Source organism: Spermophilus citellus (genome assembly GCF_964194105.1).
Source record: "Spermophilus citellus genome assembly, chromosome: 17".
Lineage (NCBI taxonomy): Eukaryota > Metazoa > Chordata > Mammalia > Rodentia > Sciuridae > Spermophilus > Spermophilus citellus.
This window is the reverse complement of record NC_138199.1, coordinates 31677573-31705278: the sequence shown is the minus strand read 5'-3', so window position 1 is coordinate 31705278 and position 27706 is coordinate 31677573. Positions and strand designations below refer to the sequence as shown.

Here is a 27706-nt window from a genome sequence, read left to right as displayed (position 1 = left end):
GAATTCTGGCTCACTCCATGTCTTTAGGCCTCAGTTTTCCCTTCTGTAAAAAAAAAGGAATAGTTAATACCTAATGCATGGTGTAGTTTTACAGTCAATGAAATAGTACACTAACAAGCCTGTACTGAATCCTGAACAAATGTTAGCATTTCAATTTCTGTACCCTTAGCAACGAGCACATAGTGCATAGTTGGTGGCAAATATTTGTTAGGTAGGTGGCTAGATGAGTGATATATGAAGGGATCAAGTATATCTTCAAAATAAGAAACAATCTTTGCTGGTCTCCCATGGCAGTGGGGGGGGGGGTAGGGTGGGGCCACCAGGAAGAACCTGAAAGAAACTAATCTTTATTGTCCATCTACCACACATCAACGCTCAACATACACAAATTGTCTAATTGGAGCCTCGCAAGAGGAAGAAATTATTTCAGAATGAGGAAGAGACTCTTCTGAGAGTCAAGCCAGCAGATCAGTGTCACACAGTGACTCTGAAATTTTCAGGACAGGTGAGTTTGACAATTCCCTTGACACCTGGAAGGAGGGGAAGGGCTTGCTCCAAGCCTCTCCATCTCAGACTGGCAGCTCCAGGAGGGCAGGGTGCCTCCGTAGGTGGGTCTGAGGGACCCCACTCCAGGCCTGTGTCAATTGCTCAGCTGAGAATTGGCTTTGGGGGAAGAAAGGGAGGCTGGGCCGGGAGGATTTGGGTTCTTGCTAGAGACTCTCCAAGCACCCTTCCTTCTCAGTGACAGCCCTCAGCAGCTTCTGTAAACAGGAGCTAACTCTGGACTTAAGTTCTAGAAGGAATCTGAAGCTTTTATTCCTTGGCCTTTCCCCCTCCCTGTCTTTGCAAAGTCTTCCTGATCTTTCCTCCTCCAGTAAGTCCCTCCTCCTTACTCCCACCTCCTGGCTCCAAAAACACTGTGATTGCCAGGGTAGGTCAATGGTTAACACTCAACTGGCTTTATATAAGCCTTCCCCAGGGCCACCTACTGGCTGTGCCTTCTGTTTGGTCCTTCAGTTCCTTGGCTCCTGGAGACTGTGGCTCTGGCAGCTCCAGTTGGTCCACACCATGGCCACCTGCTGGCAGGGCCTGTGGGCCTATCGCTCCTATCTGATTGTGTTGCTTCTGCCCATCCTTCTGCTGCCTCTGCCCATCCTCGTTCCCAGTAAGGTAAGGACTTGGGGTTCTGGGCACAGAAAGCTCCAGGGGAGGCAGGGGAGGGTCTGTCTGGGCCAGGGTGGGACATCCTTAGGACCCAGCATAGCCTCCTCATCTCCTCTACCCTGGAAGTGTCATTATAACCTCCTGGTCCTCCTGAGGGCTGATGTCCAAGAGGTCAAAGGGGGCTTTTGCTTGGTACCCAGAAGGAGAAGTCCTTGTGAATCAATCAGGTGCATTTGGGGAACAGGAAGCCAATCCTGTCTGTAAAGGAGATGCAGGAGGAAGCCGATGGAGTCCATCTGTCTACCACGTGCCACCCAAGTCCCTGCACTGGGCTCTTTGGGGGCGAGGGGGGGTGGAGGACAGGAAGAGGGAGGTCGGTGGCTAGGTTTGGGAGGGAAGGAAGGAAAGTAGGAGAAAGCTGACCTCAGGTAGTCTGTACCTTCACAGGTATAAATAAAGAGAAGTTAACCTATAACCTCAAGGGCTAGGTCTGCTGAGGAGGGGAATGGGAAGAGGGGAACCCCTGTCAATGCACACAGTCGGGGCACAGGGTCCCTGCCTCCTTCCCCAGCCCCAGCAGAAGTGATAATTTCATCTCATTCATTTGAGCCTCCACCTCATGGCCTGCACCCTGTACCTACTAACCCCAGTCCCCATTTTATGAAGCAAGTCCCACCCTCCCATTTTACAGTTGGGGAAAGTAGAGTCATTTACTCAAAAGTCCCAGGACAGATCCTGGTTTCATGGAGCCAGGTTTTTGTACCCTTTCGAGTTCCTCTGTAGGGAAAGAAATGCAGAATTATGAATCTAAAATTAGCCTGCTGACCTAAGAGCCAAATTTCCCCTCAGGTCAAAGCCAGTGATGTCTCTGTTGGGAATCTATCCGATGCATTTTTCAAATAGGCAAGTGTGATAACCCCACCATCACCACCCTAGGGGAAGCACAACCCAGAAAGATCCAGTAATTTTCCCAAGGTCCCGCAGGAAAACCTGAACCTGTGCTAGAAACCAGGCCTTTGGGTGGGAATGCAGTGTGTTAGGAGGCCCAGCTGTCCCTTTAGTATAGCTGGTCCTGCCACCCACAGCTGGCCCAGACACTGCCTACCCTGTCCTAATTCTGAGGAACCCACTTGCAAAGACTTTTGCTCCTACAATTATCCTGTCTTCCCTGCATGGTCAATTTCTCCCCCGCTGCCTGATCTCTCTCTCTCCCATCAGCACACAAACATCCCATAATATCTCTCATCTTGAACAGACAAAACCCCTCCCTCATCCCATCTCCAGACACTCCTTCCTCTCTTCTCTCTCACAACAGCAGACCCAAAGACCCTGCCTACACCACACCTGCACTTTCTTCATTGACTGGCTCCCAGCTCCAGGGACCCAGGTCCCCACCAGCTTCCATGGCACCAAACAAACCCCACAGTCCACCTGCACCTTTCTCTACCCTTTAGCAGCTTCCATCTTAGCCAGTCACCCTTCTCTTTGCCACCGTCATCGCTGGGCTTCTGTGACACCTTCTGGTTTTCCTTTCACCTTTCCTGGCTCCTCTCCATCTGATGCTGGAGGCTTGAGGTTTCCCAGGGTTCCCTCCAGCCCCTCCCCTTCCCCTCCCTCTCCCCCCCCCCCCCGCCAGGTGACCTTATGGTGTCTCACATGCTTTTAAAAGCGTCTCTATGCTGAGTCCCTGGTCTGTACATTTGTATTCTTCAACTAACCCTGATGGCTTCCCCACTTGAATATTTTCTCTGTAAGTAGCCTACACGTCTCCAGATCCAGATCAAAACCCTAAGTGCCCACCTTCTCCAGCAGGGTCTTCCCTCAGTCTTACCAAGAAATGATTCAACCTGCTCCTTCATTGTGCTGAGCCAAAAACTCAGGGTCCCTCTCTCCTCCCCCAGCCCCAACAGAAGTGATAATTTCATCTCATTCATTTGAGTCACCCTAGAGGGCTCACTATCCATGTCCACACACACCAGCAGGCCCTGTGTACCCACTGTCCCCAAAACACCACAGATGCACCCGACTTTATGATGTGGTAACCTCCAATAAACTCCACCTAGGTTTAACTATTGCCAAGCTGAAAACACACTTCATGAACCCAGCCTACCACCCATCCTGGCTTAGCCACACCGTGGAACAGGGGTGTACACCCTCATAACTGTGTGGCTGACTGGCAGCGGTGTCTCACTGACACTGCCCTGTATCACCCAAGGGGACCTGACCACATGTTGCTAGCCTAGGAAAGACCAAAATTCAAATCTTCCAGCATGGTTTCTACCGAATATATGTCAATTTTCCACCAACATGAGTGGAAAATCATTAAATTGAGCCATCATAAGTTGGGGACATCGGTACTCTGAATGGAATCCCAGGGTGGGGATGTTGTCATTTCTCACCTGTCCTACCCCTGCCTGGACCATTCTTTACCCAGCAGTCAGGATGATCTCAAAGCCTAAGATCATGTCACTAACCCTACAACCCCAAGTGGGCTTCCCATCAAACTTGGAATTAAATCCAAACCTCTCAGAGTAAGCACCATCCTGAGGCTCTGCCCCATGCCAACCCCTCAGACTCCATGCCCTACCTCCTACATTCCACCTCCAGGTCACTCCTCAGTAGGTAGCCGTTCTAGTCTTCTCAGTGCTCCTCAGACTGCTCCGCCCTGCCTGGACCATTCTCCCAGATGCCTCCACTTAAGACCTTCTCAGAAAACCTCTCCGATCTTCCAGCCGCTCTTTATTACATACCCCTGTTTTTGTCATAGAACATTCACTATCTGAAACAATCTTTTGGTTTCCTTTTCTGCTTATCCTCTGACTTCCTGCACTAGAATGTAGGCCCCAGGCGGGCAGTGGCCTCATCTCGACCAGGGCAGAATCCCAGGGTCACAGAGCAGATGCTCAGAAAGTACTTCTTGAGGGAAGAAATAAAGGTAGGAAGAGATGCAAAGGGAACCCTTTTCTGAATTCCCATTGAATCTCTGCTTTCTGTAATGAGTCTCTAGACTAAGGCTGTGGCCCCCAATGTGGGAAGGAGAAACCCCACACTAGGCTCAGACCTGCGTCCATAATAATAGTTGACATTTATTGAGTATATTTGATGTGCTAGGCATTGGGCCAGGCACCTCAAAGTATTAGCTCACTTATTTCTCACAAAAACCTCAGTGTGACTATTGCCACACTGTTATCTCCATTTTATAGACATGTAAACCAAGGCACAGGATGATAAAGCTATTTGCTTAAACTTCCAGCTAGAAAAAAAAAGTCTAGAATGAAACTTGGTCTTGGGGTCTCTGCCTGAGGCTGTTCACGGAGGCAGGGTGTTACCCCCATTGTGACCCCCCTCCCAAGCCTTCCTCCTTCGTGCCCATCAAGCCAAACCTTCCGCCATCCTTCCTGTCCAGAGGTCTGTGGAGCACTTGCTCTGTGCCAGGGGTTCCAGAAAGGAATACAAAGGTTCTGTCCTCAAGCTCCTTACAGTCCAGAGACAGGCGTTTATGCCACACAGAGATACAGCAAGAAGTCTGCAGAACTCAGAGGAGGGAGCAAATTCTTCCAATGGAATCGGGGGAGAATCTGAAGCAGGTGGTGTTTGGTGAGGTTCCAGTCAGGGGCAGATGTAGGGGGCAGGCCAGGTGGAGGGAAGGCCAGGAGGAAAAGTGCAGGGCTGGAGACAGCAGAAATGGCCACAGAACCCTTAAATGCTGGTCCCCTCGGATGGTCCCTGCCAATCAGGGACAGTAGACTCTAAAGTACTCCCTGCACCCCCAGCCCTGCAGACAGAAGCACCCTCAGTGTGTGGCACCTTCCATTCATTCATTCGTGCATCCCTTCCCTTATGGGTGAAGCCAGGCCTGAGTGCCATGTGACGGGTACCATTTAGGTTCATGGAGGAGAGAATTTGACGAAACGGGCATTCCTCATGAGGGCATGAAGTGGGGAGACATATGGAAAGCACATGCTGTACAATCCATGGAAACACTAGAGCAGCTTTCGACTGTGACTCAGAGAGGGGCTGCTGTGCACGCAGGGAGGGCAGCCTCCTGAGGGGCAGACAGCAACCTGAGACCTGAATGGCAGGAAGGAGCCAGTCAAGCCCAGCTCTGGGTGAAGAGCAGTGTAGGCAGAACATGCAGCAAGTACCAAGGGCTGAGGACAGGAGCGAGCTTGGCAAGGTGGCCTGAAGTGAGAGAATCAGAGTGTTTAAGACAAGGTTAGAGATGGAGGGAGAGGTCAGCCAATGTCCTGCAAGGCCAGGGGAAGGAGCGGGGATCTTAGGCTATGGACCATGAATGGTAAATGATTGGCTCCAGGGTCAAACAGCTAGTAAGTTAAGAGTAAAAAGCACAGTTGGGTGTGGTGGTGCACACATGTTTGAGGCCAACCTGGGCAACTCAGCAAGACCCTGTCTCAAAATAAAAAAGAAAATGGGCTGGAGATGCAGCACAGTGGTAGAGGGACATCCCTGGTAGAGCAAAATTAAACAAATAAAAATTAAAAATAGCAAATGCCTCCTGAGACTCAAAGGGACCATCTGTAAAGACAGACTCCCAAAAATATTTTAAAAAAGAAAAAAAAAAAAGACAGTCTCCCTAGGGCACAGTGTTGGGCAAGAGCTCAGCAGAAATCATTATTGAGTTATAGTGAAAACAGAAGATGATGGAAGTTCTTCATCTGAATTACCCGCACGCCTAGAAAGACAAAAACAGGACATGGGGACATGGGCACATTAATATCTGTGTAGAGAGCCTTCCTGCCAGCTATTCCTGAATCCCAAAGGGCACCGGACTCTCTAGATGACTCACTATGGACCGGAAGACTGTATGAGGAATTTGGACCCTGTATCTTTTGAGACTCTCTGGCTCTTGGTGGATGAAAGCAGAGTCCAGAAAACAAAGTATGCATTTTGGAATCAGATAAGATGTGGATTCAAATATAGTCAAGACCACATGCAGCCTGCAACCTCACCAAGCCTCTCCACCCCTCTCACCTCTAAGGGGCTGTTTCTTGTGAAGATGAGACAACACATCCTCCACACCCAGAGTGCCCACCTCCAGGCTTCGTCACCTCCAGCTCCTTCCACGCTCTGCCTCTTGTTGCATTCCGGGTCCCCCAGGAAACACCAACGGGCCTCAGGCTCCATATATATGCCTCACTTCTCCACAGTTCTGTTCTGATGGGCTGTTGTCCACTTGAGGGCCTCAGATGTTTCCACCTGTGAAACAGGAAGGCACATCTGGCCATCCCCTCAGAGTGGCAGCTATGGTCCCCAAGGGCAGATACAAGCAAGCAGCACCTGGGGCTGTGCGGAGACAGGTTCCCTCGTCTCTAGGGTACCTGAAAGTAGCACTAGAAGAAGGAGCCAGCCTCCAAGGCCAGGGGGAATCCCTAGAGTAGAGAGAGAAGGTTCCCCAACTCGGACTTTGCCCCCAGATTGCTAAATCACATCCCTGGTTATCAGCGGCTCCAAGGTGAAAGCCAGGAATGGAAAAGAAGGAACAATTTTCAACAGCCACATTTCCTAGATGTAATCCAGCGAGGCCCAGGGCTGTGGTGAGGATCAAATTTGCGGGGGAGTGTGGGAATGCTGTGTTCATGTGGCCCCGGCTTAGCTTGCGTTGGCTCTTTACTGGACACAGAAAGCCTGGCTGTGGCCCAAACTGTGATGTCAGGAATCTCCCCCGCCCCCTTTGTTATTTCTGATACTCAGAAATCCATTGTCTCGGTCGAGGCTGAGGCAGTTGGATCATTGGAGCCCAGGAGTTCAAAGCCTGCCTGAGCAACATGGTGAGACCTGATCTCCAAAAAGAAAGAAAGGAAGGAGGAAAGAAATTCCATCCTCTCTCAGAGGAGAAGATGATGCAACAAAGTCCTTTGCATAGGGGGGCAGAAATAAACAGAGTCCACCCAATTGAGAAAGGATTGGAGGAACCAGCCATCATCGCCTGCGTTTGGCAGAGCCCCGGGATGGGCAGGGAGGGGATGGGTACACTTCTGAACCACAGGAGGAAAGGGCCAGCTTCAGGTGTGCCCTACAGGGAGGCTGTGAGCACCGGGAGCCAAAGGTGGGCTAAATAGAGCAGGGCACCCCCCAGACTGGTCAGGAGAGCATATTTGGCTTTCTGGGGGTTGGGCCTGAGTTGGAAGTGGGAGAAGGATGTGAGGGGGACAAAACCGAGGGGAGTTGGCAATCTGAACAAATCCCAACTGTTGAGGGCCACCTGCTGCTGGAGTTGCGGTTTGGCTTCTGGGCGGGTTGCTGTGGAGACAGTGGGACGCATTTTTATAAGTGAATCAACCATTGTCCCCTTTGTATATTCAGTCCTCAAAGGTATTAGGCATTTGACATCTGCCTGGAAAGGATGTCATCTTGCCAGCATTTCTTTTTTCCTTTTCATAATTTAATAGCTGGATTCCAATACGGTCCTCTCTTTATAGGCCTATCTGTTTTAATTACTGCATTTTAAAAACTTGTTCTAGGGCTGGTGCTGGGGGGGCTCAGTAGTACAGCACTTGCCTAGCATGTGTGAGGCACTGGGTTTGGTTCTTAGCACTGCATATCAATAAATAAAAAAATAAAGTGCTATTGACAACTAAAATATATATTTAAAGAAAAAGAAAAACTTGTTCTAAGGAATTTGAAGTCTTCATCAAGCTGCCAAGGGGGGGTCCTGGTACCCAAAACAGGTTAAGAACCCCCAAATCAGAGAACTCGTGTGTAATTTTATTTTGTTTTGTACCAGGGATTGAACCCAGGGCCTCACACATGCTAGATGAGCACTCTACCACTGAGCCACAGTCCCAATTCTTTTTGTTTCACTTTGAGACAGGGTCTCACTAAGTTGTCCAGGCTGGTCTTGAATTTAGCCATCGTCCTGCCTCAACCTCCTGAGTAGCTGGAATCACAGATGTGCACCACTTTGCCAGGCTACTGACACTCGGTTTTTTCTCTTTTCTTTCTTTCTTTTTTTCTTTTTTTGTTCTGTTTCGTGTTTTTGTTTTTGATACTGGGGGCCTCACGCCTCACACATGCTAACCACATGCCTTACCACTGATCTACACCTCCAGTCCCTGTATAATCTTTTAATAAAACACCAGCCTGACCATTTCACTCTATCTGCTTTAAAGCCTTCAAAGGACTCCGGCTTTTATCTTTCCAATAAAGTCCTAGGTCAGCACATCAGGTTCTTTCCAAGTATACACCCTTCCAGGAATGGATCTGGATCTTTTCTGCCGTGTTCTGTTCCCTCTGTGCTTACCCCCTCACCCCAACCCCTCTTGCCTACCAACCGAACTCCTACTCATCCCTCAGCACCCACTCAGCAACCCCTTTCTTGAACCCCCTCTTCAGCCCAAATGGTAGGAGACTCAGGGAGGAAGCCCTTCTCCTCTGGGCACCCACCCTTCTCATCTCTCCTTTACAGTGGTGCTTGGCAGGATGCCACCCAGTGCCCCACCTTGCTTCTGAGCCCTAGGTACGCTCATTGCCAGCCGCATCCCCACTTGCAGGGGCAGAGGGCCAGCAGGAGAGGCCTGCTGTATGCCAGTCCATTCCCACCCTGGGTTAACCTTCAATCACCAGGAGAAGTAAGCTGTGACACCTTGAGACTGTGGGTGTATTTGCTTCTGCCTGACAGTCACAGCCCGTAATATCCGCATTCTTTGACCTTGCCCACATCAGCCACTCACCCAGGGTCCAGAGTCTGCCCTGGATTCTCTGGTCATGCATCTGTGCTCATGCATCCTGATTCCCTGCAGTCCCGGAGCATGTTGCTCCCCCAACGCCAGCCTTGTTATTTGGTCAGGGGATGCAATGCCTTATAACCATTTCTGCACATTCACATCTGTTATTCCTTTACTTTTTTTTTTTTACTCTCCCAGTCAGGTCAGTGTTTTTCTTATTTCTATTTGTAACTATATAAAGGGGATACATGTGTGTACAGCTGGAAAGGCTGTGTATTTCTTAGGAAAAAAAAGAAACAAAAGAAAAAAAAGTCAAGAGAGGTTAAGTAATTTGTCCAAAAATACACAGTAATAAAGCTGGGCCTTGGCACTCAGGTTTTTTGTTTTGTTTTGTTTTTTGTTTTTGATTCCCAGTGTGTGCTTTCCCATTGGAAAAGAAGCATGCTGTCAGCCTTGGGGGCACAACTGGGCCTGACTAATGTCTCTCTCTTGAGGGCCTGCATTCATTCACTCAGTCATTCAGGATGCTAGCTGTATTGCAAAGATGCCAGGCTCCCTGCTGGAATAAGCAGAAAGGGGCTCAGACCCCAGAGGGCACAGCCTAGCAACAAAAATTGATGCTTATCATTTAGTTCATAAAACAACATTGATTATAGGCTGCGATAACCACTGTGCAGAAGAGGTACCAGAACTTAGAGTGTGAAAAATGGGGAATCTACCTGAGCCTGGAAGTCAAGTTTCTCAGGAGAAGGAAGGTTTGAGCTGAGATCTTAAGCCTGAGAAGAGGGGCTGGGGATATAGCTCAGTGACAGAGTGCCTGCCCGGCATGCATGAGGCCTTGGGTTCAATTCCCAGTTCTACAAGAAAGAAAAAAAAAAAAGGTTGTAGATATCAACTAAACTAGGTGAAGTAGGGAGACAAGAGAGGTCTAGAGAAAGGAAATGATGTACAAAGGCCCTGTGGCCAGAGAGAGGATGGAGGGACTCAAAGAGGACCAGTGTGGCCAGAGCAGAGACAGCAAGGAGGGAGATTTTAAGGCCCACGGCCCACAGGGATTGGGATGTGGCTCAGTGGTAGAGAGTGAAAGCATGTGCGAGGCACTAAGTTCAATCACCAGCACCAAGGAGGGGGGAAAAAGACAGGAGGCAGAGACCAGTCCTGAACTTTGGTACCTGAAAGCAGCAGGAGCCAAGGTGAATGGCTGTGTGCTGAGGGAGAGGGATGCAAATTAAATAGATTTGTGCCTTGAGATCACTGGATCCAGCAAGGAGAAGTGATTTCAGGGACAAGAGAGAAAACAGACAGATGGATGAGGAGACTTTTACAGGAGTCTTGGGGACAGAGGCTGGGCCTTAGATCAGACTAGAGGCCCACATTGAAGAAAAAATAAAATACATGGGAGTGTGTGAGGGGCTGAACCAGCCAGACCCAGGGAGGGTGCTTGTGGAGTGAGTGGCTGATGAACAGGCCAGAGGCCCAACTCCATTCCCCGCACCCAGTCCCAGGGCCTCCAGCAGCAGGGACTGTATGGAGGTGGGGACAAGGGGGTATGAACAGGGCTATGAACCTCCAAGGATGGGGAGAAGCACAAGTGGGAAAGGAGGAGCCAAGGCCAACAAAGAAGGGAAGGGAGAGACCCAGAGACTGTGCTCCTGTCCTTGGGAGCTCAGAGACAGACACTGGGCTGGGATGTGGCTCAGGGGCAGAGCGCTTGCCTAGCATGTGTGAGGCCCTGCATTCAATCTTCCGCACAGGGGGGCAGTGAGAAAACACTCAGAGGATAAATGCTTATATGCTACAACTGAAGAACAACTATCCTGGCACCGGGAAGCAGGAGGCAGTGACAGCCAGAAGCAAGAGCAGCAACCCCCAGGAGAAGACTCTTCTCCACTGGTTTCTGAGCTCCAGGGGAGGAGGCTGCAGGCAGCAGTATAGGGCTGTTCCTTGCACAACTCCAAATGTGAACAGCGCCCTTGAACTCGTGTAGTTTATCAGTCCTGGAGAGGAGCTGGCCATAGGCTACCAGCTGAACTTGGCCAGCTCAAGTTCCATAAAGCCAGGCTGCAAGGCAGAGAACACCAGGCCTGGAGGACAGGCTAACCCTGAATTCCCACCTCTAGGGCAGAGGAAACTGACCTTGAAATCAGACATGTATGGGGCCAAGAAGAAAGGATCCCCAGTGCTCTGTCCTTCAGGGGTGCACAAGGGGCCATTACCTGACCCAGGGGGACTCTCAGAATACTGTCAGCTCCCCAACCTTCGAGCCCAGATCCTCCCAGCTTAACAGGCACGGCAGAGCCTCGCTAAGTCTCTGCTTCCCTCCTCCAAATATTGCTTTGAAATGCATAAAATAAAATATGTAGAATTAAAAGGAACCCTATTATTTTGAAATATGGTTATCAAATCATGGAAACAGACATCGCAATTCAGAGGTATATGTGCTTCCTTATCAGTGCATTAGAAAGATCTAGCATTGGTATAATAACTACCATAATGTCAGATAGCAATCTGTATAAACAATGTACGGAGATATATTCTGAGATAACTACAACAACTGATCTGGGCAAGTATTCAATATCCGACAGCCACAATAAAATATTAGTAAGAGCTGGGCACACCTGTAGTCCCAGCTATTTGGGAGGCTGAGGCAGGAGGATTGCTTGAGTACAGGAGTTGCAGGCCAGTCTGGGAAACATGGCAAATCTCTGTCTCAAAAAAAGCAAGAAAGAAATGAAAAAAGAAAAACGTCTGTAACAAAGTCACCAATAATACTATAAACAGTGCTTGTAAACCCAGCTACTCAGGAGGCTGGAGGGTCACAAATTTGAGGCCAGCCTGGGCAATTTAACAAAATCCCATCTTAAAATTTAAAAAATGGGCTGGGCAATTAGCTCAGTGCTTGCCCAGCTTGTGTAAAACCCTGAGTTCGATCCCCCGTACTGCAAAAAGAAAAGAAAAAGTTAACAGCGTGGGCCGGGCACAGTGGCACACGCCTGTAATCCCAGCAGCTCAGGAGGTGGAGGCAGGAGGATCACAAGTTCAAAGCCAGCCTCAGCAACAGCGAGGCACCAAGCAACTCAGTGAGACCCTGTCTCTAAAGAAAATACAAAATAGGGCTGGGTGTGGCTCAGCTGTTAAGCACCCCTGGGATCAATCCCCAGTACCAAAAAAAAAAAAAAAAAAAAAAAAAGTAAATAGCATCGCTGTGCCTTGATTTATGATGGGATTATGTTCCAATAAACCAACATAAATTGAAAGCATCTCAAATTGAAAAAGCATTTAATACGCCTAATCTATAAAACGTCGGAGCTTAGCCTCACCTACCTTAAATGTCCTCAGAATACTTCCATTAGACTACAGCTGAGCAAAATTATCTAACATGAAACCTATTTTGTATTAAGAGTGTTGAATCGTTCATGTAATTATTAAATACTGCACTGAGAGTGAGAAGCAGGACCGTAGTGTGAGCACTCACCATTGATGAATGGGTAATAGTTGATGTACAGGAAAGCAGAGCTTCTGCTGAATGCTTATCCCCCATCCCCAGCCCTTTTCTTTTTCCTATACTAGGAATTGAACCCAACGCCTCTTGCATGCTAAGCAAGGGCTCTGCTCCTGAGCTCCATCCCCAGCCCTTTTGTTGTTAATTAATTTTGGAGGATTTGGTTGATTTGTTGATTGAGACAGGGTTTCCCGAAATTGCCCAGGCTAGCCTCGAACTTGGTGATTTATTCCTTCCTCAGCCTCCCAAAGGGCTGAGATGACAGGCATGCGCCACCACTCCCAGCTGCTTATCACTTTTACAGCATTATAAAGTTGAAAAATTATAAACCAAACCATTTGTAAACCAAGGACAGTCTGTACTGGGACTTTGTGACCTATGTTCATAGCCTTGGTTGGATACTAATGAATAGATGGATTAGTTTCTCGCATCTAATTTCATGGATCCTCAGAATTCCATGCCCCATGATCCAAGAAGAACAAGTCAGCAAATAATGCTATGGGCTTGACAGACTGTCCTGGAGGCCGGGTGGGGACACAGAGCCAAAGCCACCAGGGTCAGGGAAGGCTTCAGGATAGAATATGAGACAGGTTTTAGAGAGGTACCCGGCATAGTTGTAAAAAGAGAGGGAGTGGGGATGTGTGCCTCAGTGGTAGAGCACATGTCTGGCATGCATGAGGCCCTGGGTTCAATCCCCAGTATTGCAAAAAAAAAAAAAAAAAAAAAAAAGGTGGGGGTGGGGGGAGTGGCAGAAAGGAACCACATGTTAAATATGCTGGAGGGTTGGGGATGTGGCTCAAGTGGTAGTGCGCTCGACCAGTGTGCGGGAGGCACTGGGTTCAATCCTTGGTACCACATAAAAATAAAACAAAGACTTTAAACATGCTGGAGTCACAGGGGCAAGTTTGACGATTAACAACTTCCTTTAGAGTGTGGAAATGGGGGTCTCAAAAATGAAGCACCTTAGCCAGCATAGTGGCAAGTACATGTAATCCCAGCTACTCAGGAGACTGAGGCAAGAGGATCACTGGAGTCCAGGAGTTTGAGGCCAACCTGGGCAATATAGTGAGACACACACCCCCATCTCAAAAAAAAATAAATAAAATAAAAATAAATAAAGTGACATGCCTTGACAGAGACAGGCAACTGAAGTGGCAGGTCCTGGAAAGATAGTTCTGTTTAGATACAGAGCCTCAGCTTATCCCCTCTACACCCCACCCGTCACAAGGAGGCTGAGGCTGAGGACACCTTCAAATGGGAGGCATTGAGTTCAGAGTAGAAACTGGGCCCTAAGAACAAGATGGCCCAGTCTATTTGCTTTATATTTGTGCAATTTTTTTTTTTTTAGTTCTGTGGATGGAACCCAGGTGCATGCTGGGCAAGCACTCTACCACTGTGCTACATCCCCAGCCTTTTAATTTTTTGAAAATTTTGGTACAAGGTCTCACTGAGTTGTCCAGACTTACTCAGTCTCCCAGATAGCTGGTTGCACCACCACGGTGGTGGCTTTGAGATATCTGCCTGATTTATTTTCACCTGTCTCTTATCAAATGGGGACAATAGCCAGCACCTCACAGAGCATCTAAGTGTGAGTTAAAAGCCTTTGAAGCACATACATCACTATGCCTGGCAGAGTGGTCTCACAGTTCCTCTGCAGAGCTTTTTCCTGGAATCAATGCAGTGGCAATTTGCCCCAGCTCTCCTCCTGCCTGTGGCCAGATAGTTCTAGCTAAGTGGGGGGAACACTAGGGTCCAGAGGGGTTGGTCTGCCCTTAGCCCAAGGGGAGGGTAAGTAACTGGCCAGCCAGTTACTGCAAGTAAGGAAGTGGTTGGAGGAATACCTGCATCAGCAGAATCCTGCTGGGGGAGGTGAGGGGTGGATCTCTGGTCGAGGGTCAAGGGGCCCCACCCCTGAAGCTGATGGGTTGTGTGCAGGCCTAGATGCGGTGGAGGTTTAGTGCAAAGAGAGCCTGCTCGGCTCCATAGTGGGGCTGTGAGCAACTGTGCGGGCTGCATGCTGCGGGGCTCCAGAGAACCTTTACATGACTGCAAGCAAAGTGCTCTTGGGAAGCCCTGGGACTTAGGCAATCCAGATGCCCTATCCCATCCTGGCTCTGCCACTCCTTAGCTCTGGGACCTTGAGCAAGCCACTTCACTCTCGGAGCTCATCCATAAAGTGGGACCACCACACCCTCCTTAATGACTCTTGTTTGACACCCAGCTCTTAAGAGTTGTTCAATAAACAGCATCTTCCTGTTCCCCCAGGGAATCCCCTCCCCCTCCCCTAAGGGACCTTTGCCAAGCTTCAGGGTACTAAGGAGATAAGATGCCAAGGGGTGAGCCTAGGAGGGAAGAAGGAGAAGGACGGGGCAATTGGAAAGGCTAAGAGAGGAGCCCTTCTCCCAGCCTGTGGTCCAACTAATCCCTGCAGGACGCCCCTTTCTTTGGCAAACAGGGCAGGTGCCTCCTTCCCTGGAGGCCTCCTTTGGCTAATGATTCCCCAGCCCTGGGAGAGGCTCTGTCAAGTAGGCTGGACCCTTGACTTCTGGGGCCAACTGTCTGGCCCTCATTCTGCTCCAGCTTAAGCTTGCTCCAGCTCAAACTTCTCTTGACTTGGAGGCCTTGGTAAGGGAAGAGAGGCTTCTGGTACCTAAAGACTATGCTTCAGGGTCTCCCCATAATTCCCTGAGCAACCTAGGGATGGGGAAAACTTTCAGGGGGTCTATAAATGTGAACATGCCTCTGGAGTTGTGGGATGCAGCCGCCAGATCAGGGTTGCTACAAAGAAGACCACCGACCCACCCAGAACAAGATTCGCTCCAAAGCCTGCTGGGTCCTGGGCTCTAAGGATTCAGATGCCACAAAACTGACTCTGTCCTCATGGGGCTTGCCTCCTAGCAGAGGAGACACGAATCATACAAATAAAACCATTCTCACAGGTTGTGATAAGAGATAGGGAAGGGACCTGGCAGGGGCCCACATCACCCATGTCCCACTTCTTCCTCTGTCAGCCCCCGTTTCATCTCAGGACCTTAACCTGGACCCCATGCAGTCCTCTGTGACTGGATGGGGCCTGACAGCCAACTCCAGTCTCTTCAGTATGACTGGATGATAATGTCTGGGCCGCCAAGGTCAAAGACAAGGTGGTGAGTGCCTTGCTTTATTTTTTCATTTCTATCTGAAACTGAGACCTTGGGTTTGGGACTCATGGGTTTTGCAGGCTCCCCACCCGCCATGCTGTTACGGATTACTTGGTTTCTCTTGGGGACAGAAGGGGACGCACCCCTGCCCCCTCCATCAGCTCTGCTGCTCCCCTCCCGCCCACAGGAAGCCTACTGCGCCTACACCATCATCCTCATGGCGCTCTTCTGGTGCACCGAGGCTCTGCCCCTGGCCGTCACTGCCCTCTTCCCCATCATCCTGTTCCCCATGATGGGTATCCTGGATGCCTCTGAGGTGAGCCCCACCCATCCATCCACAGGAGGAAGGGATCCCAGGGAGAGGGCATGGGTTTCTTGAGAGCCCTGGTAACCAAGGGAGCCTCCCTCACTGCAGGTGGTGTGCATGCCGCTGCTTGACAGGCCAGAGAACAGTGAGACAGGAACTAGGGAGAGGCCAAGGAGGGCATTCTAGAAATGTGTGTGGCTGATGTGGAAAGATCATTAAAAGTGAGAGTGACGAGATTTGCCAAGGAGGTTGAAGGCCTGGTGCAGGAAAAGGGCCCTGAGAATCCGTAAATCCTCATTATCCACAAGGGATCGGCTCCAGGACCTCATGATACCCAAGTCCCAGGATGCTCCAGTCCCTTATACAAAATGGCATAGTGTTTGCATATAACATATGCACATCCTCCTTATATTTTAAGTTGTCTCTAGATTACTTATAATACCTAATTCAATGTCAATAGTTGTTCTGCTGTATTGTTTAGGGAATAATGATGGGGTGGGGTATAGATGAGCTTTTTAAAAAAAAATGTTCTCCATTCAAGGTTGGTGCAGAACCCACAGATAGAGAGGGCGGGCTTTATACTCCTGGTTCAGAGGTTCTTGAACGTGAAACAGCACCAGAAACCCCTGGAGGGCTGGGTCCACCCCTGAGTTTCTGATTTAGTAGGTGAGAGTGGTTTCATTTCTAGCAAGTTGCATTTGATGGTGAGGATGGTGAGTTCATCTGATGGCCACTTGTAGAAAACCACTGCTCTGCTTTCTAGAAAGAGCATAAAATTATTTTTATTTCCCAATCCGTGGCTTGAACAATGAACAGGATCAGGCTAGATTGTCGCCCAGTCATCCTGAGGGGACAAAGAGTGAGTTTGGCAAGAACTGGGGAACCTGGTTAATATCAAATGGCAGATGATCCAAAGGCCATTTCCATTTAGTCCCAAAAGTTCAGGGGAGAGCCAGTCTGCAGGGACATTAGTGACCTGCACCCTAAAAGCACAGGAGCATCGTGGGAGACCCCAGGTCTACCTTTGGTTTCAGTCCCATCCCTGCCCACCAGGTCTGCATCGAGTACCTCAAGGACACTAACGTCCTGTTCATCGGGGGGCTGTTCGTGGCCATCGCTGTGGAGCACTGGAACCTGCACAAACGCATTGCCCTCCGTGTGCTCCTCCTCATCGGGGTGCGGCCGGCCCTGTGAGTTCCCACAAACCAGGACAGGAGAACAGGGGTCGGGCGGCGCTCAGGGCTCCCAGTCCCTGAAGGGGAGCTGGAATGACAGTGTGTCCACCTGCTTGTCCTTAGGCTACTCCTGGGCTTCATGCTGGTCACTGCCTTCCTGTCCATGTGGATCAGCAACACAGCCACCACGGCCATGATGGTGCCCATTGCGCATGCGGTCCTGGAGCAGCTGCATGGCACACCCAAGGACATCGAGGAGGGGAGTGACAACCCTACCTTTGAGCTCCAGGAACCAAATTCCAAGAAGGAGGTGACCAAGCTTGGTGAGAGAGAAGAGGCAGGCCCTACCCCAACCACTCAGTTCTTGGGGGAAGATCTGAGAGGCCGTCCTTTCCTAAGGGTGGTCATCTTGGAGCCTTTGTGGAGAGAAGAGGGAAGTGAGAGGCACAGTGACCAGCTTGATCGGGATTACCTGGAACTTTCCTGGTTTTACAATCCCAAGACCCATGGGCTAGGGGTAGAGATCAGTGGTAGAGCAGCTCAAGCCCTGGTTTGATCCCTAGTACTGCAATGAAGTTTTCAAAATAAAATAGGTCTTGACCCATGTGCTAGGAATACCCTCAGTCAGTCCTGGGCAATCCAAGAGGCGTGGCCACCCTAGGAGAAGAGAGCTGGAGCCTGGGTGGGCAGGCAGTGCCCTAGGTGCCATCCCTGCCTTGTTTGGATAATCCTTTTCTCTTCTCTGTGCCTCAGTTCCCTCTCTCAAGAGAGGATGGACCAGATGGTGTCTAAAGGTACTCTCAGCCTGAGGCTCCAGGGAATTCTGGGCCCACTCAGACCTAGGAACAGCTTCTGTCCTCCTCCCAGCCCAGGTATAGGCTGTCCACTGACAAGATACCCTGGGGGCCATGGAGCCTCAACCATGTTCCCCGAAGCTGTCCCTATGCCTGCCCCAACCTGAACTTTCCCTTATTCCTCAGATAATGGGAAGGCCACCCCTGTCGCCGCTGCTCCTTCAAAGCCGAAAATACAGAAAACCCAGGAACAGATCCGCTTCACACAGTGCATGAGCCTGTGCGTCTGCTACTCGGCCAGCATCGGGGGCATCGCCACACTGACTGGCACCACACCCAACCTAGTGCTACAAGGCCAGGTCTCCTCGTGAGTGATGGAGGGCAGGAGGCATGAGAGGGCTGGGGTAGGGGAGGCCTGAGCTCTCCCTGGGAGGCAACTGGGGCTGGGCAGTTGCTGTGGCAATGTCACACAGCAGCCTATGTCCCCTTCAGGATCTTTCCCCAAAACCCTAACGTGGTGAACTTTGCCTCCTGGTTCGGCTTTGCCTTCCCCACCATGGTCATCTTGCTGATTCTGTCTTGGCTTTGGCTTCAGATCCTCTTCCTGGGTTTCAAGTAAGTGGTGGAGTGAATAAGAGATGTCCAGGTCTTTGTCTGTACCCCTGGGAGCTTCTGGTGGGGTCCAGATGTGAAAAATGACAGAGCCCTTGATAAGGCTCTTTCTCCCAAGGCCCCTCGGTGCACTTGACCTCCTATTTGAGGGAATTGCTTGGTGGATGATGTTACCTAAGTTGGTAGATGAGCACTGACTTGAGGGTGGTTGCCACTAGATTTTTCAGTGCTGGGATTGAAAACTAGATCTCCTGATGCCCAGACCAGGCCCCTTCCCCTAATGCTCCACAGTCCTTGGATAAGTGCTTAAGGTACATGACAATTGTAGAAGCATTTGTTATGTTCCTACTGCATGCTTGGAGCCTGTGCTAAGTGCTGAGAATATTGATGGGCATTTGGCAAATCCTTGATAGATGATGATATGGTGAAGACCATGACAGAGGATGAAGTGCTTCGGGTAGTTGGACACTCTAAGATGCTTCTCAAAGAGACAATGTCTGAGCCCACTCTTATAGGACTAAAATCAGTCAAGTAGAGAACAGATCAACACATTCCAAAGCATAGAGGCAAGGAAGAGCCTGGGCATTTGGAGGGACTCTGGCCCTGTGGGTCTGAAACACAAAAAAGAAAAGGGGCGGTGGGGGGAGTATCAGGACACAAAACTCAAGAATCGGGCAGGGGAAGATTGTAGAAGATACTGTGAGCCACGTGAAGATTTGAGGACTTGTTCTTGAGGTCAAAAGTAATAAGGTTGCATTCCTATTTGCAACCCTGAAACTCCTAGTCACTTTTGGGGTTCTATGTTGAAAATCCTTGGAGACCCTGATAAGACTCAGTTGGAATCGAGTCTGGGATTGATTAGTGATGTCTACTGTGCATACAGCACAGGAGTGGTGGTATCAGTGCTACTGTGGTCTGAGTTATTTGCCCTGCCTTCCCAGGCAGAGGGGAGCCATTGCAAGTTTGTAAGCATCATTGCTATACTTTCAGCAAATCACTTGGTCACATATGAGGAGGTTGGATTAAGGTGGGGGACTGGTACAAGGCAAGGTGGTAGTTGAAGAGATCAGCACAGTGCCAGGCACCATGGGGAAGTCAAAGATGTGTAAAGCATGCTCTTTGCCCTTGAAAAACTCATAGTCCAGAAGGCAAGTGAGATTTACCCAGTGAAAAGTTAAATGTCAACACAAGTTACGTAAGCAGTGCAAGGAAACAGGTCATAGCCTCCTGTGCCACTGAGGACAATTCCAGTGGGGCTCAGGCTGGCAGGGGACACCCAGAGGCCAGCAGGAGGATTTTCTGAGAGGCTTGTGAAGGAGGGGAGCTGCGAGTTAGCACCGGGAGGAGACAGAGGGTCCAAGCCACTAGGTCCTACTAGGCCAGCCAAAGAGATCCCTTGGAGGAAGGAAATCAACAGGGCAGGTGGAGCAGGGACAAGCACAAGTCAACCTGCTCCCCCTGGTAAGCCCTGGTCCCCTCTGAGTCTTCTGCTCTTCTCCAGAACCATCAGTAGAGTCAGGGCTAGTGGAGTGACCCCAAAATGACTTCTCTGGGCTTCAGTCTTCACATCATAGATACTCAGAGCCCCTGGCTCCCTGCCTGGTATAGGGCCTCACGAGCTGTTCCTGCCCTCTGCCTACAGCTTCCGGAAGAATTTTGGCTTTGGAGAACAGGAAAATGAGCGAAAGGACGCAGCCTTCCAAGTCATCCATAGACAGCACAAGCTGCTGGGCCCCATGAGCTTTGCAGAAAAGGCTGTCACCATCCTCTTTGTGGCCCTGGTGCTGCTGTGGTTCACACGAGAGCCGGGTTTCTTTGAAGGCTGGGGTAACCTAGCTTTTCCTAATGACAAGGGCGAAAGGTGAGAGCTGTTGGGGAGGAGGAGACATACCTGAGGCTTAATGCTGGGAGGTGAGGGAAGGGAGCAGAGTCCCCAGTGCAGAACACAAGGTCACTCTTGGGGTGGGGGGTGGAGGACAGAGGCTTCTCTCTACCACCCCTCCACCCTGTGAGTCTGAGCAGTCTTGAGCCACAAAGTCTGTCCTCCTTGCCCCACCCACAGCATGGCCTCCGATGGGACAGTGGCCATCTTCATCAGCATAATTATGTTCATCCTGCCCTCCAAGATCCCAGGGCTGACCCAGAACCCAGGTAAGCACCTGGACTGGGCAAGAAAGGGTCTCTGGTCAGCCCCTGCCTGCAGGCATGTAATGCACCTTTGGCAGGAGTCAACAAAACCCAGAGAGGTTGGGGTGACTTGCCAAGGGCACAGGGACTCAGGAAGGAAGTTGGAACATTATAGAACTGAGGGATTCCCTCCTGCATGCACTAAGCTCTGAAGGGACCCACTCAGGAGCCCCCAAGTGGAGGCCGGTTGGCTCTGGGTGACCCATCCTTCTCTGCTTGGGGAATAGAAAAACCAGGGAGGCTGAAGGCCCCTCCCGCCCTCCTCAACTGGAAGACAGTGAACGAGAAGATGCCCTGGAATATCGTGTTCTTGCTGGGTGGTGGCTTTGCCCTGGCCAAAGGCAGTGAGGTGAGAGACCCCCGAGCCCCCTCCCCAGGCTGTTTGAGGGAAACCCTGTGGGAGGGAGAGAGAGGCCTGCTTGTGCCCTCCAAAAGGCAGACATGAACCCACTTAGGAGCCCAGCAGTGGGCAGCAAGTTTGCAGAAGCTAGAGGGACATGGGTGGTGGTCCCATCCACGGAAAGGAAGAAGAAACACGAGCCCCAGCGACCTCTCCCCACCGGAATCCTCAGGGAGAGAGACTCTTCACTGGTGGGTGGGGCCTGCTCTGGGCGATGAATTCCACCTCCACCCGCCCCTTATGGTTGGCCAGGCATTGACAGTCTGCCGGTTGCTGCCACCAGGGGGCGCCATGATCACACCAGGCCAGGCTGTGGGGACAGGGCATCTTTCTCCAGAGCCTCCCTCTAAGAGGGAAATCCCAGAAACTGCACCTGGGCATCTGTTCTCGCTGAGCTCATTCACTGCAGACAGGAGGCAGCTGCCCCAGGTCAGGGATCGGTGCTGGGGCTCCTGGGTCTGTGGTTAGTTCGTCCATCCACCGTGTCCAGCACTGCGCTTCAGACGGCAGCACGGAATGAGGCAAAGTCCCAGCTCCCTGTGTGCCCCGTGCAGTGCGCTTCCAGGCTGGCATTACGGATGTGGGCGGGACAAGACCTGGGAGCTCTTCTCGCCCTGTGGATTGCCCATCCTTCTGTCCCCCTCTTCCCAGCCCTCCCCCTACTCTCCCTTCGTGTCAGGAGTAAGGTTCCCTCAGCCCCAACCCACTAGGCTGGAGGGGGCAGGGAGAAGGCTGAATTGGCCCAGTGACCCCCTGAGAGGAGTCAGGAAGCAGGGGTAAATGGGGTGAAGGCTTTTCCCCCGCCAAGTCCCAGATTTTCTGAGGACCCTTCCTCCTAGTTTCTCATCTGGCCCTTCTCCCCTCCCCTCATTGTTCCTTAAGAGCAGCAGAAGAGACCTCTTGATTCTAGGTGGCTCCTGTCTTCCCCTCAGAGTCGTTTTTCACTCTGAAGACCTTGGGGATGTGGCAGGAGTAGGATCCTCCCAGAGCCCCCAGCAGAGGGCAGGGGGCACCCCGGGGCAGCCCGCAGCCCTGTCTCCTAACGCCACCCTCCTGCCCCCAGAAATCCGGCCTGTCTGCGTGGCTGGGAGACAAACTGGCCCCGCTGCAGAGTGTACCACCGCCCGCTACCGCCTTCCTCCTGTGTCTCCTGGTTGCCACCTTCACTGAGTGCGCCAGCAACGTGGCCACCACCACACTCTTCCTGCCCATCCTGGCCTCCATGGTGAGCTGGACCTCTCCCCCAAGCACCCCTCCTGGATGCCCCACCAGGGGCTCTGCCTGCTGGGCACAGTGACCTGCCTTCAGCCTCCTCTTCTTTCCTGCAGAGGACCCCTGAGCTTTCACCCTTCTCCAGGTTCTTGGGCTCTCGGGCCCCAAGGCCCTCTGGCCCCTGACTCACCCCCTCCCTGGTGACATCACCCCTTGAATATCCTGATGGGGCTCAGAGGTGGCCTCGCCCACCTCCTTGCCCCAGCCCCTGTTCTGGTCATTCCAGAGGTGACGGGTAAAATTGCTCCCTGGAGCGTCCCCAGCCCCTTCCTCTCCAGGCTCGTTCCCACAGCCTTTGATGACACCTCCCGAGCCCCTTTGAGATCTGTTTTATGGGCCCCTCCCCTCACTACGCCCCACAGCACACTCATCCCCTCCAGGGAGGTCAAGGGGCCTTTCCCAGGTCACCCAGGGCTTTCTGGCGGAAGCGGTGGGTTATGACCAGAGAGTGTGCAGGGGGTTGGGGTTGTCCCCCAGGCCAGGGAAGCAGGAGAATTGGGGCCACAACCTTCCCTCTGGGATGGGGACCAAGCTCAGCTCTGCCCCACTGTCCCCTCTCCAGGCTCAGGCCATCTGCCTCCACCCGCTCTATGTCATGCTCCCCTGCACTCTGGCGGCCTCCCTGGCCTTCATGCTGCCTGTGGCCACCCCACCCAACGCCATCGTCTTCTCTTTCGGGGGCCTCAAAGTGTCAGATATGGTGAGTGGCAAGCACTCCTTCCGGCCCTGTCTTTCCAACTTCTTGGGCCACAAAGAAGGCTGAAAGGCACTGAGAGTCTCCAAGCTGAGAGTGGGACCCTCAGGGGTGAGGAGACAGCAGGGGAGACTGGGGACAGGACCCCTCAGTGGGAACATCTTCAAGCACTTCCAGCCCTGGGCCATGAGAGAGGGAAGGAAATGGGGGACATGCGGAAGATCCAGAGGGCCTGGTGTACCCATACTAGGGAGATGAACTCAGAGAAAACAAGGCCCAGGCTTGTAGCTCATGAGGAGCCCCCTTTTCCCGATTAGCCCTGGGAGTCAAGAAAATAGCAAGAAAGTTGCCAAGCCCTGCGGGCTAGATCACAAGAAGGACTTCCCAGATTTTTGCTAATGGAAGGGCTCGGAGCACCCCTGGACACTTGACAGGTACTTAATGGTGCTGCTCAGTATCTGCTTAGTTGAACTGACTCTCATCCCACCAGGCCCGGGCAGGATTCCTGCTCAACATCATCGGAGTGCTGGTCATCACGCTAGCCATCAACAGCTGGGCCATCCCCATCTTTGACCTGCACACTTTCCCTTTCTGGGCCCACTCCAATACCACGACCCAATGCCTTCTCAACACCACCACGCCAGGCCCCTAGATTGGGGTGCCGCCTAGCCATGTCCAGGAAAATCCCACCCCGTCCCATTTCCTCTGAGCCAGGAGGGGACACTCCAAGTTCTAAGCCCTGGGCTGAAGACTGGGAGAAAGGCCCACGTCTACACAATCGAGTGTGCTTGTGAAGGTGTGTGCTCATCTCTAGTGTGTCAAAGGAAAGCGTGTGTATCTATGCATGCATGTGTGTGTGTGCCGGTGCGTGTGAGGATGGTGCTGTCGTGAGTGTGTCCGAGGGGGGTTTGTGTGCGTGTTTGGTGGTGCACACGTGTGTGTTCACAGAAAATACACCCTGCCCTTCTTTGTCTCCCCAGCTTAGTGACCAGACCCCTTTGCACTGTATTTATTGAAACTCAGGGTTGGAGTGGCCTGGGAGCAAGGCCTGTCTCAGGGACTGCTGGTCCAGCGTTCTGAGGTCTCCCCAGGCTCCCAGGTTTGAATAAAGTCTTTTTCAGTAGAGTCTGGGGTGTCTCTCACAGCGCTCTCTAGACTGCTCCACAACACGGCGTGGGGGTGGGGCCAGGCTGGAGATATGGCGGGAGGGGGCCTGGTCTCTGTCCTGCGGCGGCTCCCTTGACATCCCTCCCACCCACAGGAGAAGGTAATGGTCAGGGCACCCCGATCAGAGTGGGCGCAGCCACCCAGGATAGCAGCACTGACATCACCAGGACTGCTAATTGGGAACTGCCAGTCCCTGCGTGTCTTTGGGAAAACCGGCCTCCCCGTTCCCAGAGCACTCCCTGAGCATTTACATAAAACTCTGTGCCCCTGCCAATTCTTCACCGACCCTTCCTCCAGCTGGAAAAACCGGTCCCACCAGATCAGAGGAGGCAGGCTGGCTGACCCATGCAGGGTGCCCAGAAAGATGGACCCTCACCCCAAATGGCACCCTGCAGCAAGAAGAATGTAGTTTAGACTCATAGGAACAGGCTCAAAACTGCCATGACCTTCTGAGTTCAGAACCTGACAACCTTGGATGATTCTGCTCTTGATTCCACACTTGCCCTCCTCTGCCACCCGACCCTGAACTCTCATAGGTTCCGGAGCTTTCATTTATCTGGCAAAGTGGGCATAGGCTAGGGAAGGATGATACTACAGCTAGCATCCATTCTAGGAGCTCAACATCCTTTCCTGGCTAGAAGTTCATCTTTGCATCTATCCTAAGTTCCTTCACTGTGGAGGGTGGTATGTAAGCCTTGAGCTCATCTGGATGGAAGTTTCTAGAGTTTCATCCACTTTCCTCCTGCTGCAGTGGTAAAGAGATATTTACCATCAGCCTCATGGTTGAATGGAAAAGGGAGCCGAGATGTGAAGGGAGAAAGGATTTAATTCTGCACCCCCCTAGGCTGGGCTTTCACTGCATCTCCCCGGAGCCGCCGGGGGACTCATGGGCAGTGCAGCTAGGAGGGGGCTACTGTACAGGGGAGAACATGGCTGTCCCCAGGGGACAGAGGATCCTGACAGGACATGCCAGACTTCCAGGAGAGCAAGGAGTGTCAGGAGAGTGGCTCCGCCTCCCCCCGGCCCCCCAGGCTGGCATTCCTCAAACGTGAAGCACAGTCATAAATCACATCTCCTTCCCAGACCTGCACCAGGACCCCCCAAAGCCCCAGGCAACAGTCCCCTCACTGGGAACGGCCAGCCCCAGAATGGCGGGGCTCCCCCAGTAGCTTACCCACAATGCACTGGGTAAGCAGGAGCAGCCTCAGCTCCCCCCTACCGCCCGAGTTGCCCTGCCCCATAGCAAGGAGGACCCCCTGTTATTGCTATCTTCAGGACCTCGCTGAGGAATTGCTATCAGCCTCAACTGGGAAAAAGGTTTCTCAGGGTGCATACCCCCGACCCAGTATTCTCAGCTCCATGTCCCCTTTAGTCCCGCTCAGAGAGACCTGGGTGTAGAGTGAGGTCACACAGCAATCCCAGGAGATGAGGAACAGCTGGCTCAGCCTTCTTGGGAGAGGTGGACCCAAGGCAAGCTGGGTCTAGAAGTTGACTGTGATGGGTGCGATCACCCTGTTCAGGGACCAAATCTCCCTCTGATGCTTAGAAACCTCCCTCCTCAGCAGGCAAGAGGGCGGCCCGATGGCAGGAGGCACCTGTCGGGCTAATCACCGTCATTATCCAGGCAATAAAGCAGCACAGACTGGGCTAGCCTTTGAAAGAAGGGCCTGCCAGCCCAGGTCGGCTTGGACAGGTAGCCTAGCAGCTGGGCCTCTTCAGCACACACAATCAAGGTGGTGGCAGGTGAATGGGACATTGCTGGGACATGATCTCCCTGCCAGGTACCCACACCCCATCATTGATGATGCCCTCCAGGAAGCAAGGGGCTTTGGGTGTCTCCTACCTCCAGACCTTGTGTGGTAGTGAGCTCCCTGTTGCTGGAGACCATCAATGAAGCTGAATCCAGAGGACAGCCTGCCTGATGGAGCCGTGTCCCCCATTCCCACGTGGAGCCTGGCGCAGAGAATGTTGTATGAATGAACAAATGGATGAGTGGATCAGAAGCAGAGAGGGTTTTCTGGCTCCCGGGTGGCGGGGGGGGGGGTGGGGGGGGGGAAGCTGGACACACAGCGCTCAAAGACCCTTTCCAGACTGTTCTATGTGGAGTACTATAAGACCTTGAGGCAGCATTTGGTCTCTGGGCCAAAGTCACTTTAAGCTCAGAGATAGGCCTAGATTTCTGAGCCAACTCCTACTGTTGCCCCTGTTCCTTTTCCCTGAGGCCTTGGGAGTTTTCGTTTCTCGCCCCTCCTCCTGCCGGCCCCACCAGCCAGGAGACAGCTATGGCAACCAGAGGGTTCAGGGAAGTGGCGCTCAAGCCCTGGCAGGAGAAGCCTGCAGAGTGCAGGATGTCAGGGAGGCTGGGAAACAGGTGGAAACAGGCTGATCCTACTCTAGTGTCCCTAGAGATTAGGGTCCTTAGCCCCAGGGGAGGCCCTTCTGCTCTGGCCATGAGTTGTCCCTCTACCCCAGAGTCTCAGGGGGGAGGTTGCTCCCTGAAGAAGCAGAAGGTGGGTCAGAGCTGAGACAGGGGGAGCTCCTATGGGGTGCTAGCCTAGGGAGGGTGCCCCCTGAAGCCTCCATGCCAGACAAGGACTCAGAAGAGTTGCTCCTTATTTATTTTCTTTTCATTCATTTTTGCAACACTGGGGATTGACCCCAGGAGCGCTCTACCCCTGAGCTCCGTCCTCAGCCCTTTTTATTTTTTTATTTTTTGAGATAGGGTCTCACTAAATTATCCAGGCTGGCATCAAGCTTGAGATCCTCCTGCCTCAGCTTCCTGAGTCACTGGGGTTACAGGCATGTGCCACTATGCTGGGCAAGTAGAATAGCTCTTAAAGGTGGTGAGACCCGAAGATGTGTTCACAGAGCCACGGATTCCTGGGTACACACAGAGCCTGCTGACCCCTGCGCAGACGTGGATACCTGTGTACACACAGCCACACACACTCCCTCATAGACACTCTTACACACCATGCCACCAGCCCTCACAGCCCTTCTGACACCCAGAAACCATCCTGGAAACCCACACAGACACACATAGTCACAGACATTTGTCCATCCACAATCACTCAGACCTGAGTGTTCTCACAAGTACACAGATGCTCACACTCACTGGCACAGTCACGTGGAGCAGCACTGTGTAAGCTCCACAGCTTAATGCACACCCACAGTGGCACACGAGTGAGAGAACAAAAATGTAAGTACTCACATAGTCACACGTGTACTGTATTTACAGACACTGGCACAAGTGAACACACACACACACACACACACACACACACACACTGCTCCTGTCTACCACAACTAAGCCTCCCACAGCAGGAGGGATTAGGAAGGGAGAGAAGCCTCTCCACCCAGCAGGACTCTAACTGCGGGCCTCCCATCAGACCCTCCCCCACCAAGCTTGGAAACTCCCTGGACTTCCAGGGGGTCAGCCAACCAGAACAGCCCAGACCTCTCGGCCCAGCTCCTACCACACACCCTCCTCCGCAGCTCTGGCCTGGAGCTTCTCTGGCAAGAAGAAGCAGCTTCACAGTCAAGGAGCTGCCTGCCCCTCTCCCTAGGAAGCTCAAGGTCCTTAACCCTGATCCCTCCAAGCCTCTTT

General features: G+C 51.9%; 1 protein-coding gene across 1 annotated transcript; it reads left to right on the top strand.

Annotated features, from left to right (window-relative positions):
* Positions 1-1068: 1068 nt before the first annotated feature.
* On the top strand, positions 1069-23584 carry SLC13A2 (solute carrier family 13 member 2; the record flags this gene model as incomplete). The annotated part of the gene is made up of 12 exons (XM_081272556.1): positions 1069-1170; positions 15679-15807; positions 16852-16988; positions 17097-17296; positions 17954-18134; positions 18260-18382; positions 20022-20240; positions 20442-20530; positions 20794-20915; positions 22030-22191; positions 22801-22938; positions 23423-23584. The coding sequence occupies 12 exons, from the start codon at positions 1069-1071 to the stop codon at positions 23582-23584; spliced, it is 1764 nt and encodes a 587-aa protein (XP_081128682.1).
* Between the last annotated feature and the right edge of the window lie 4122 nt (positions 23585-27706).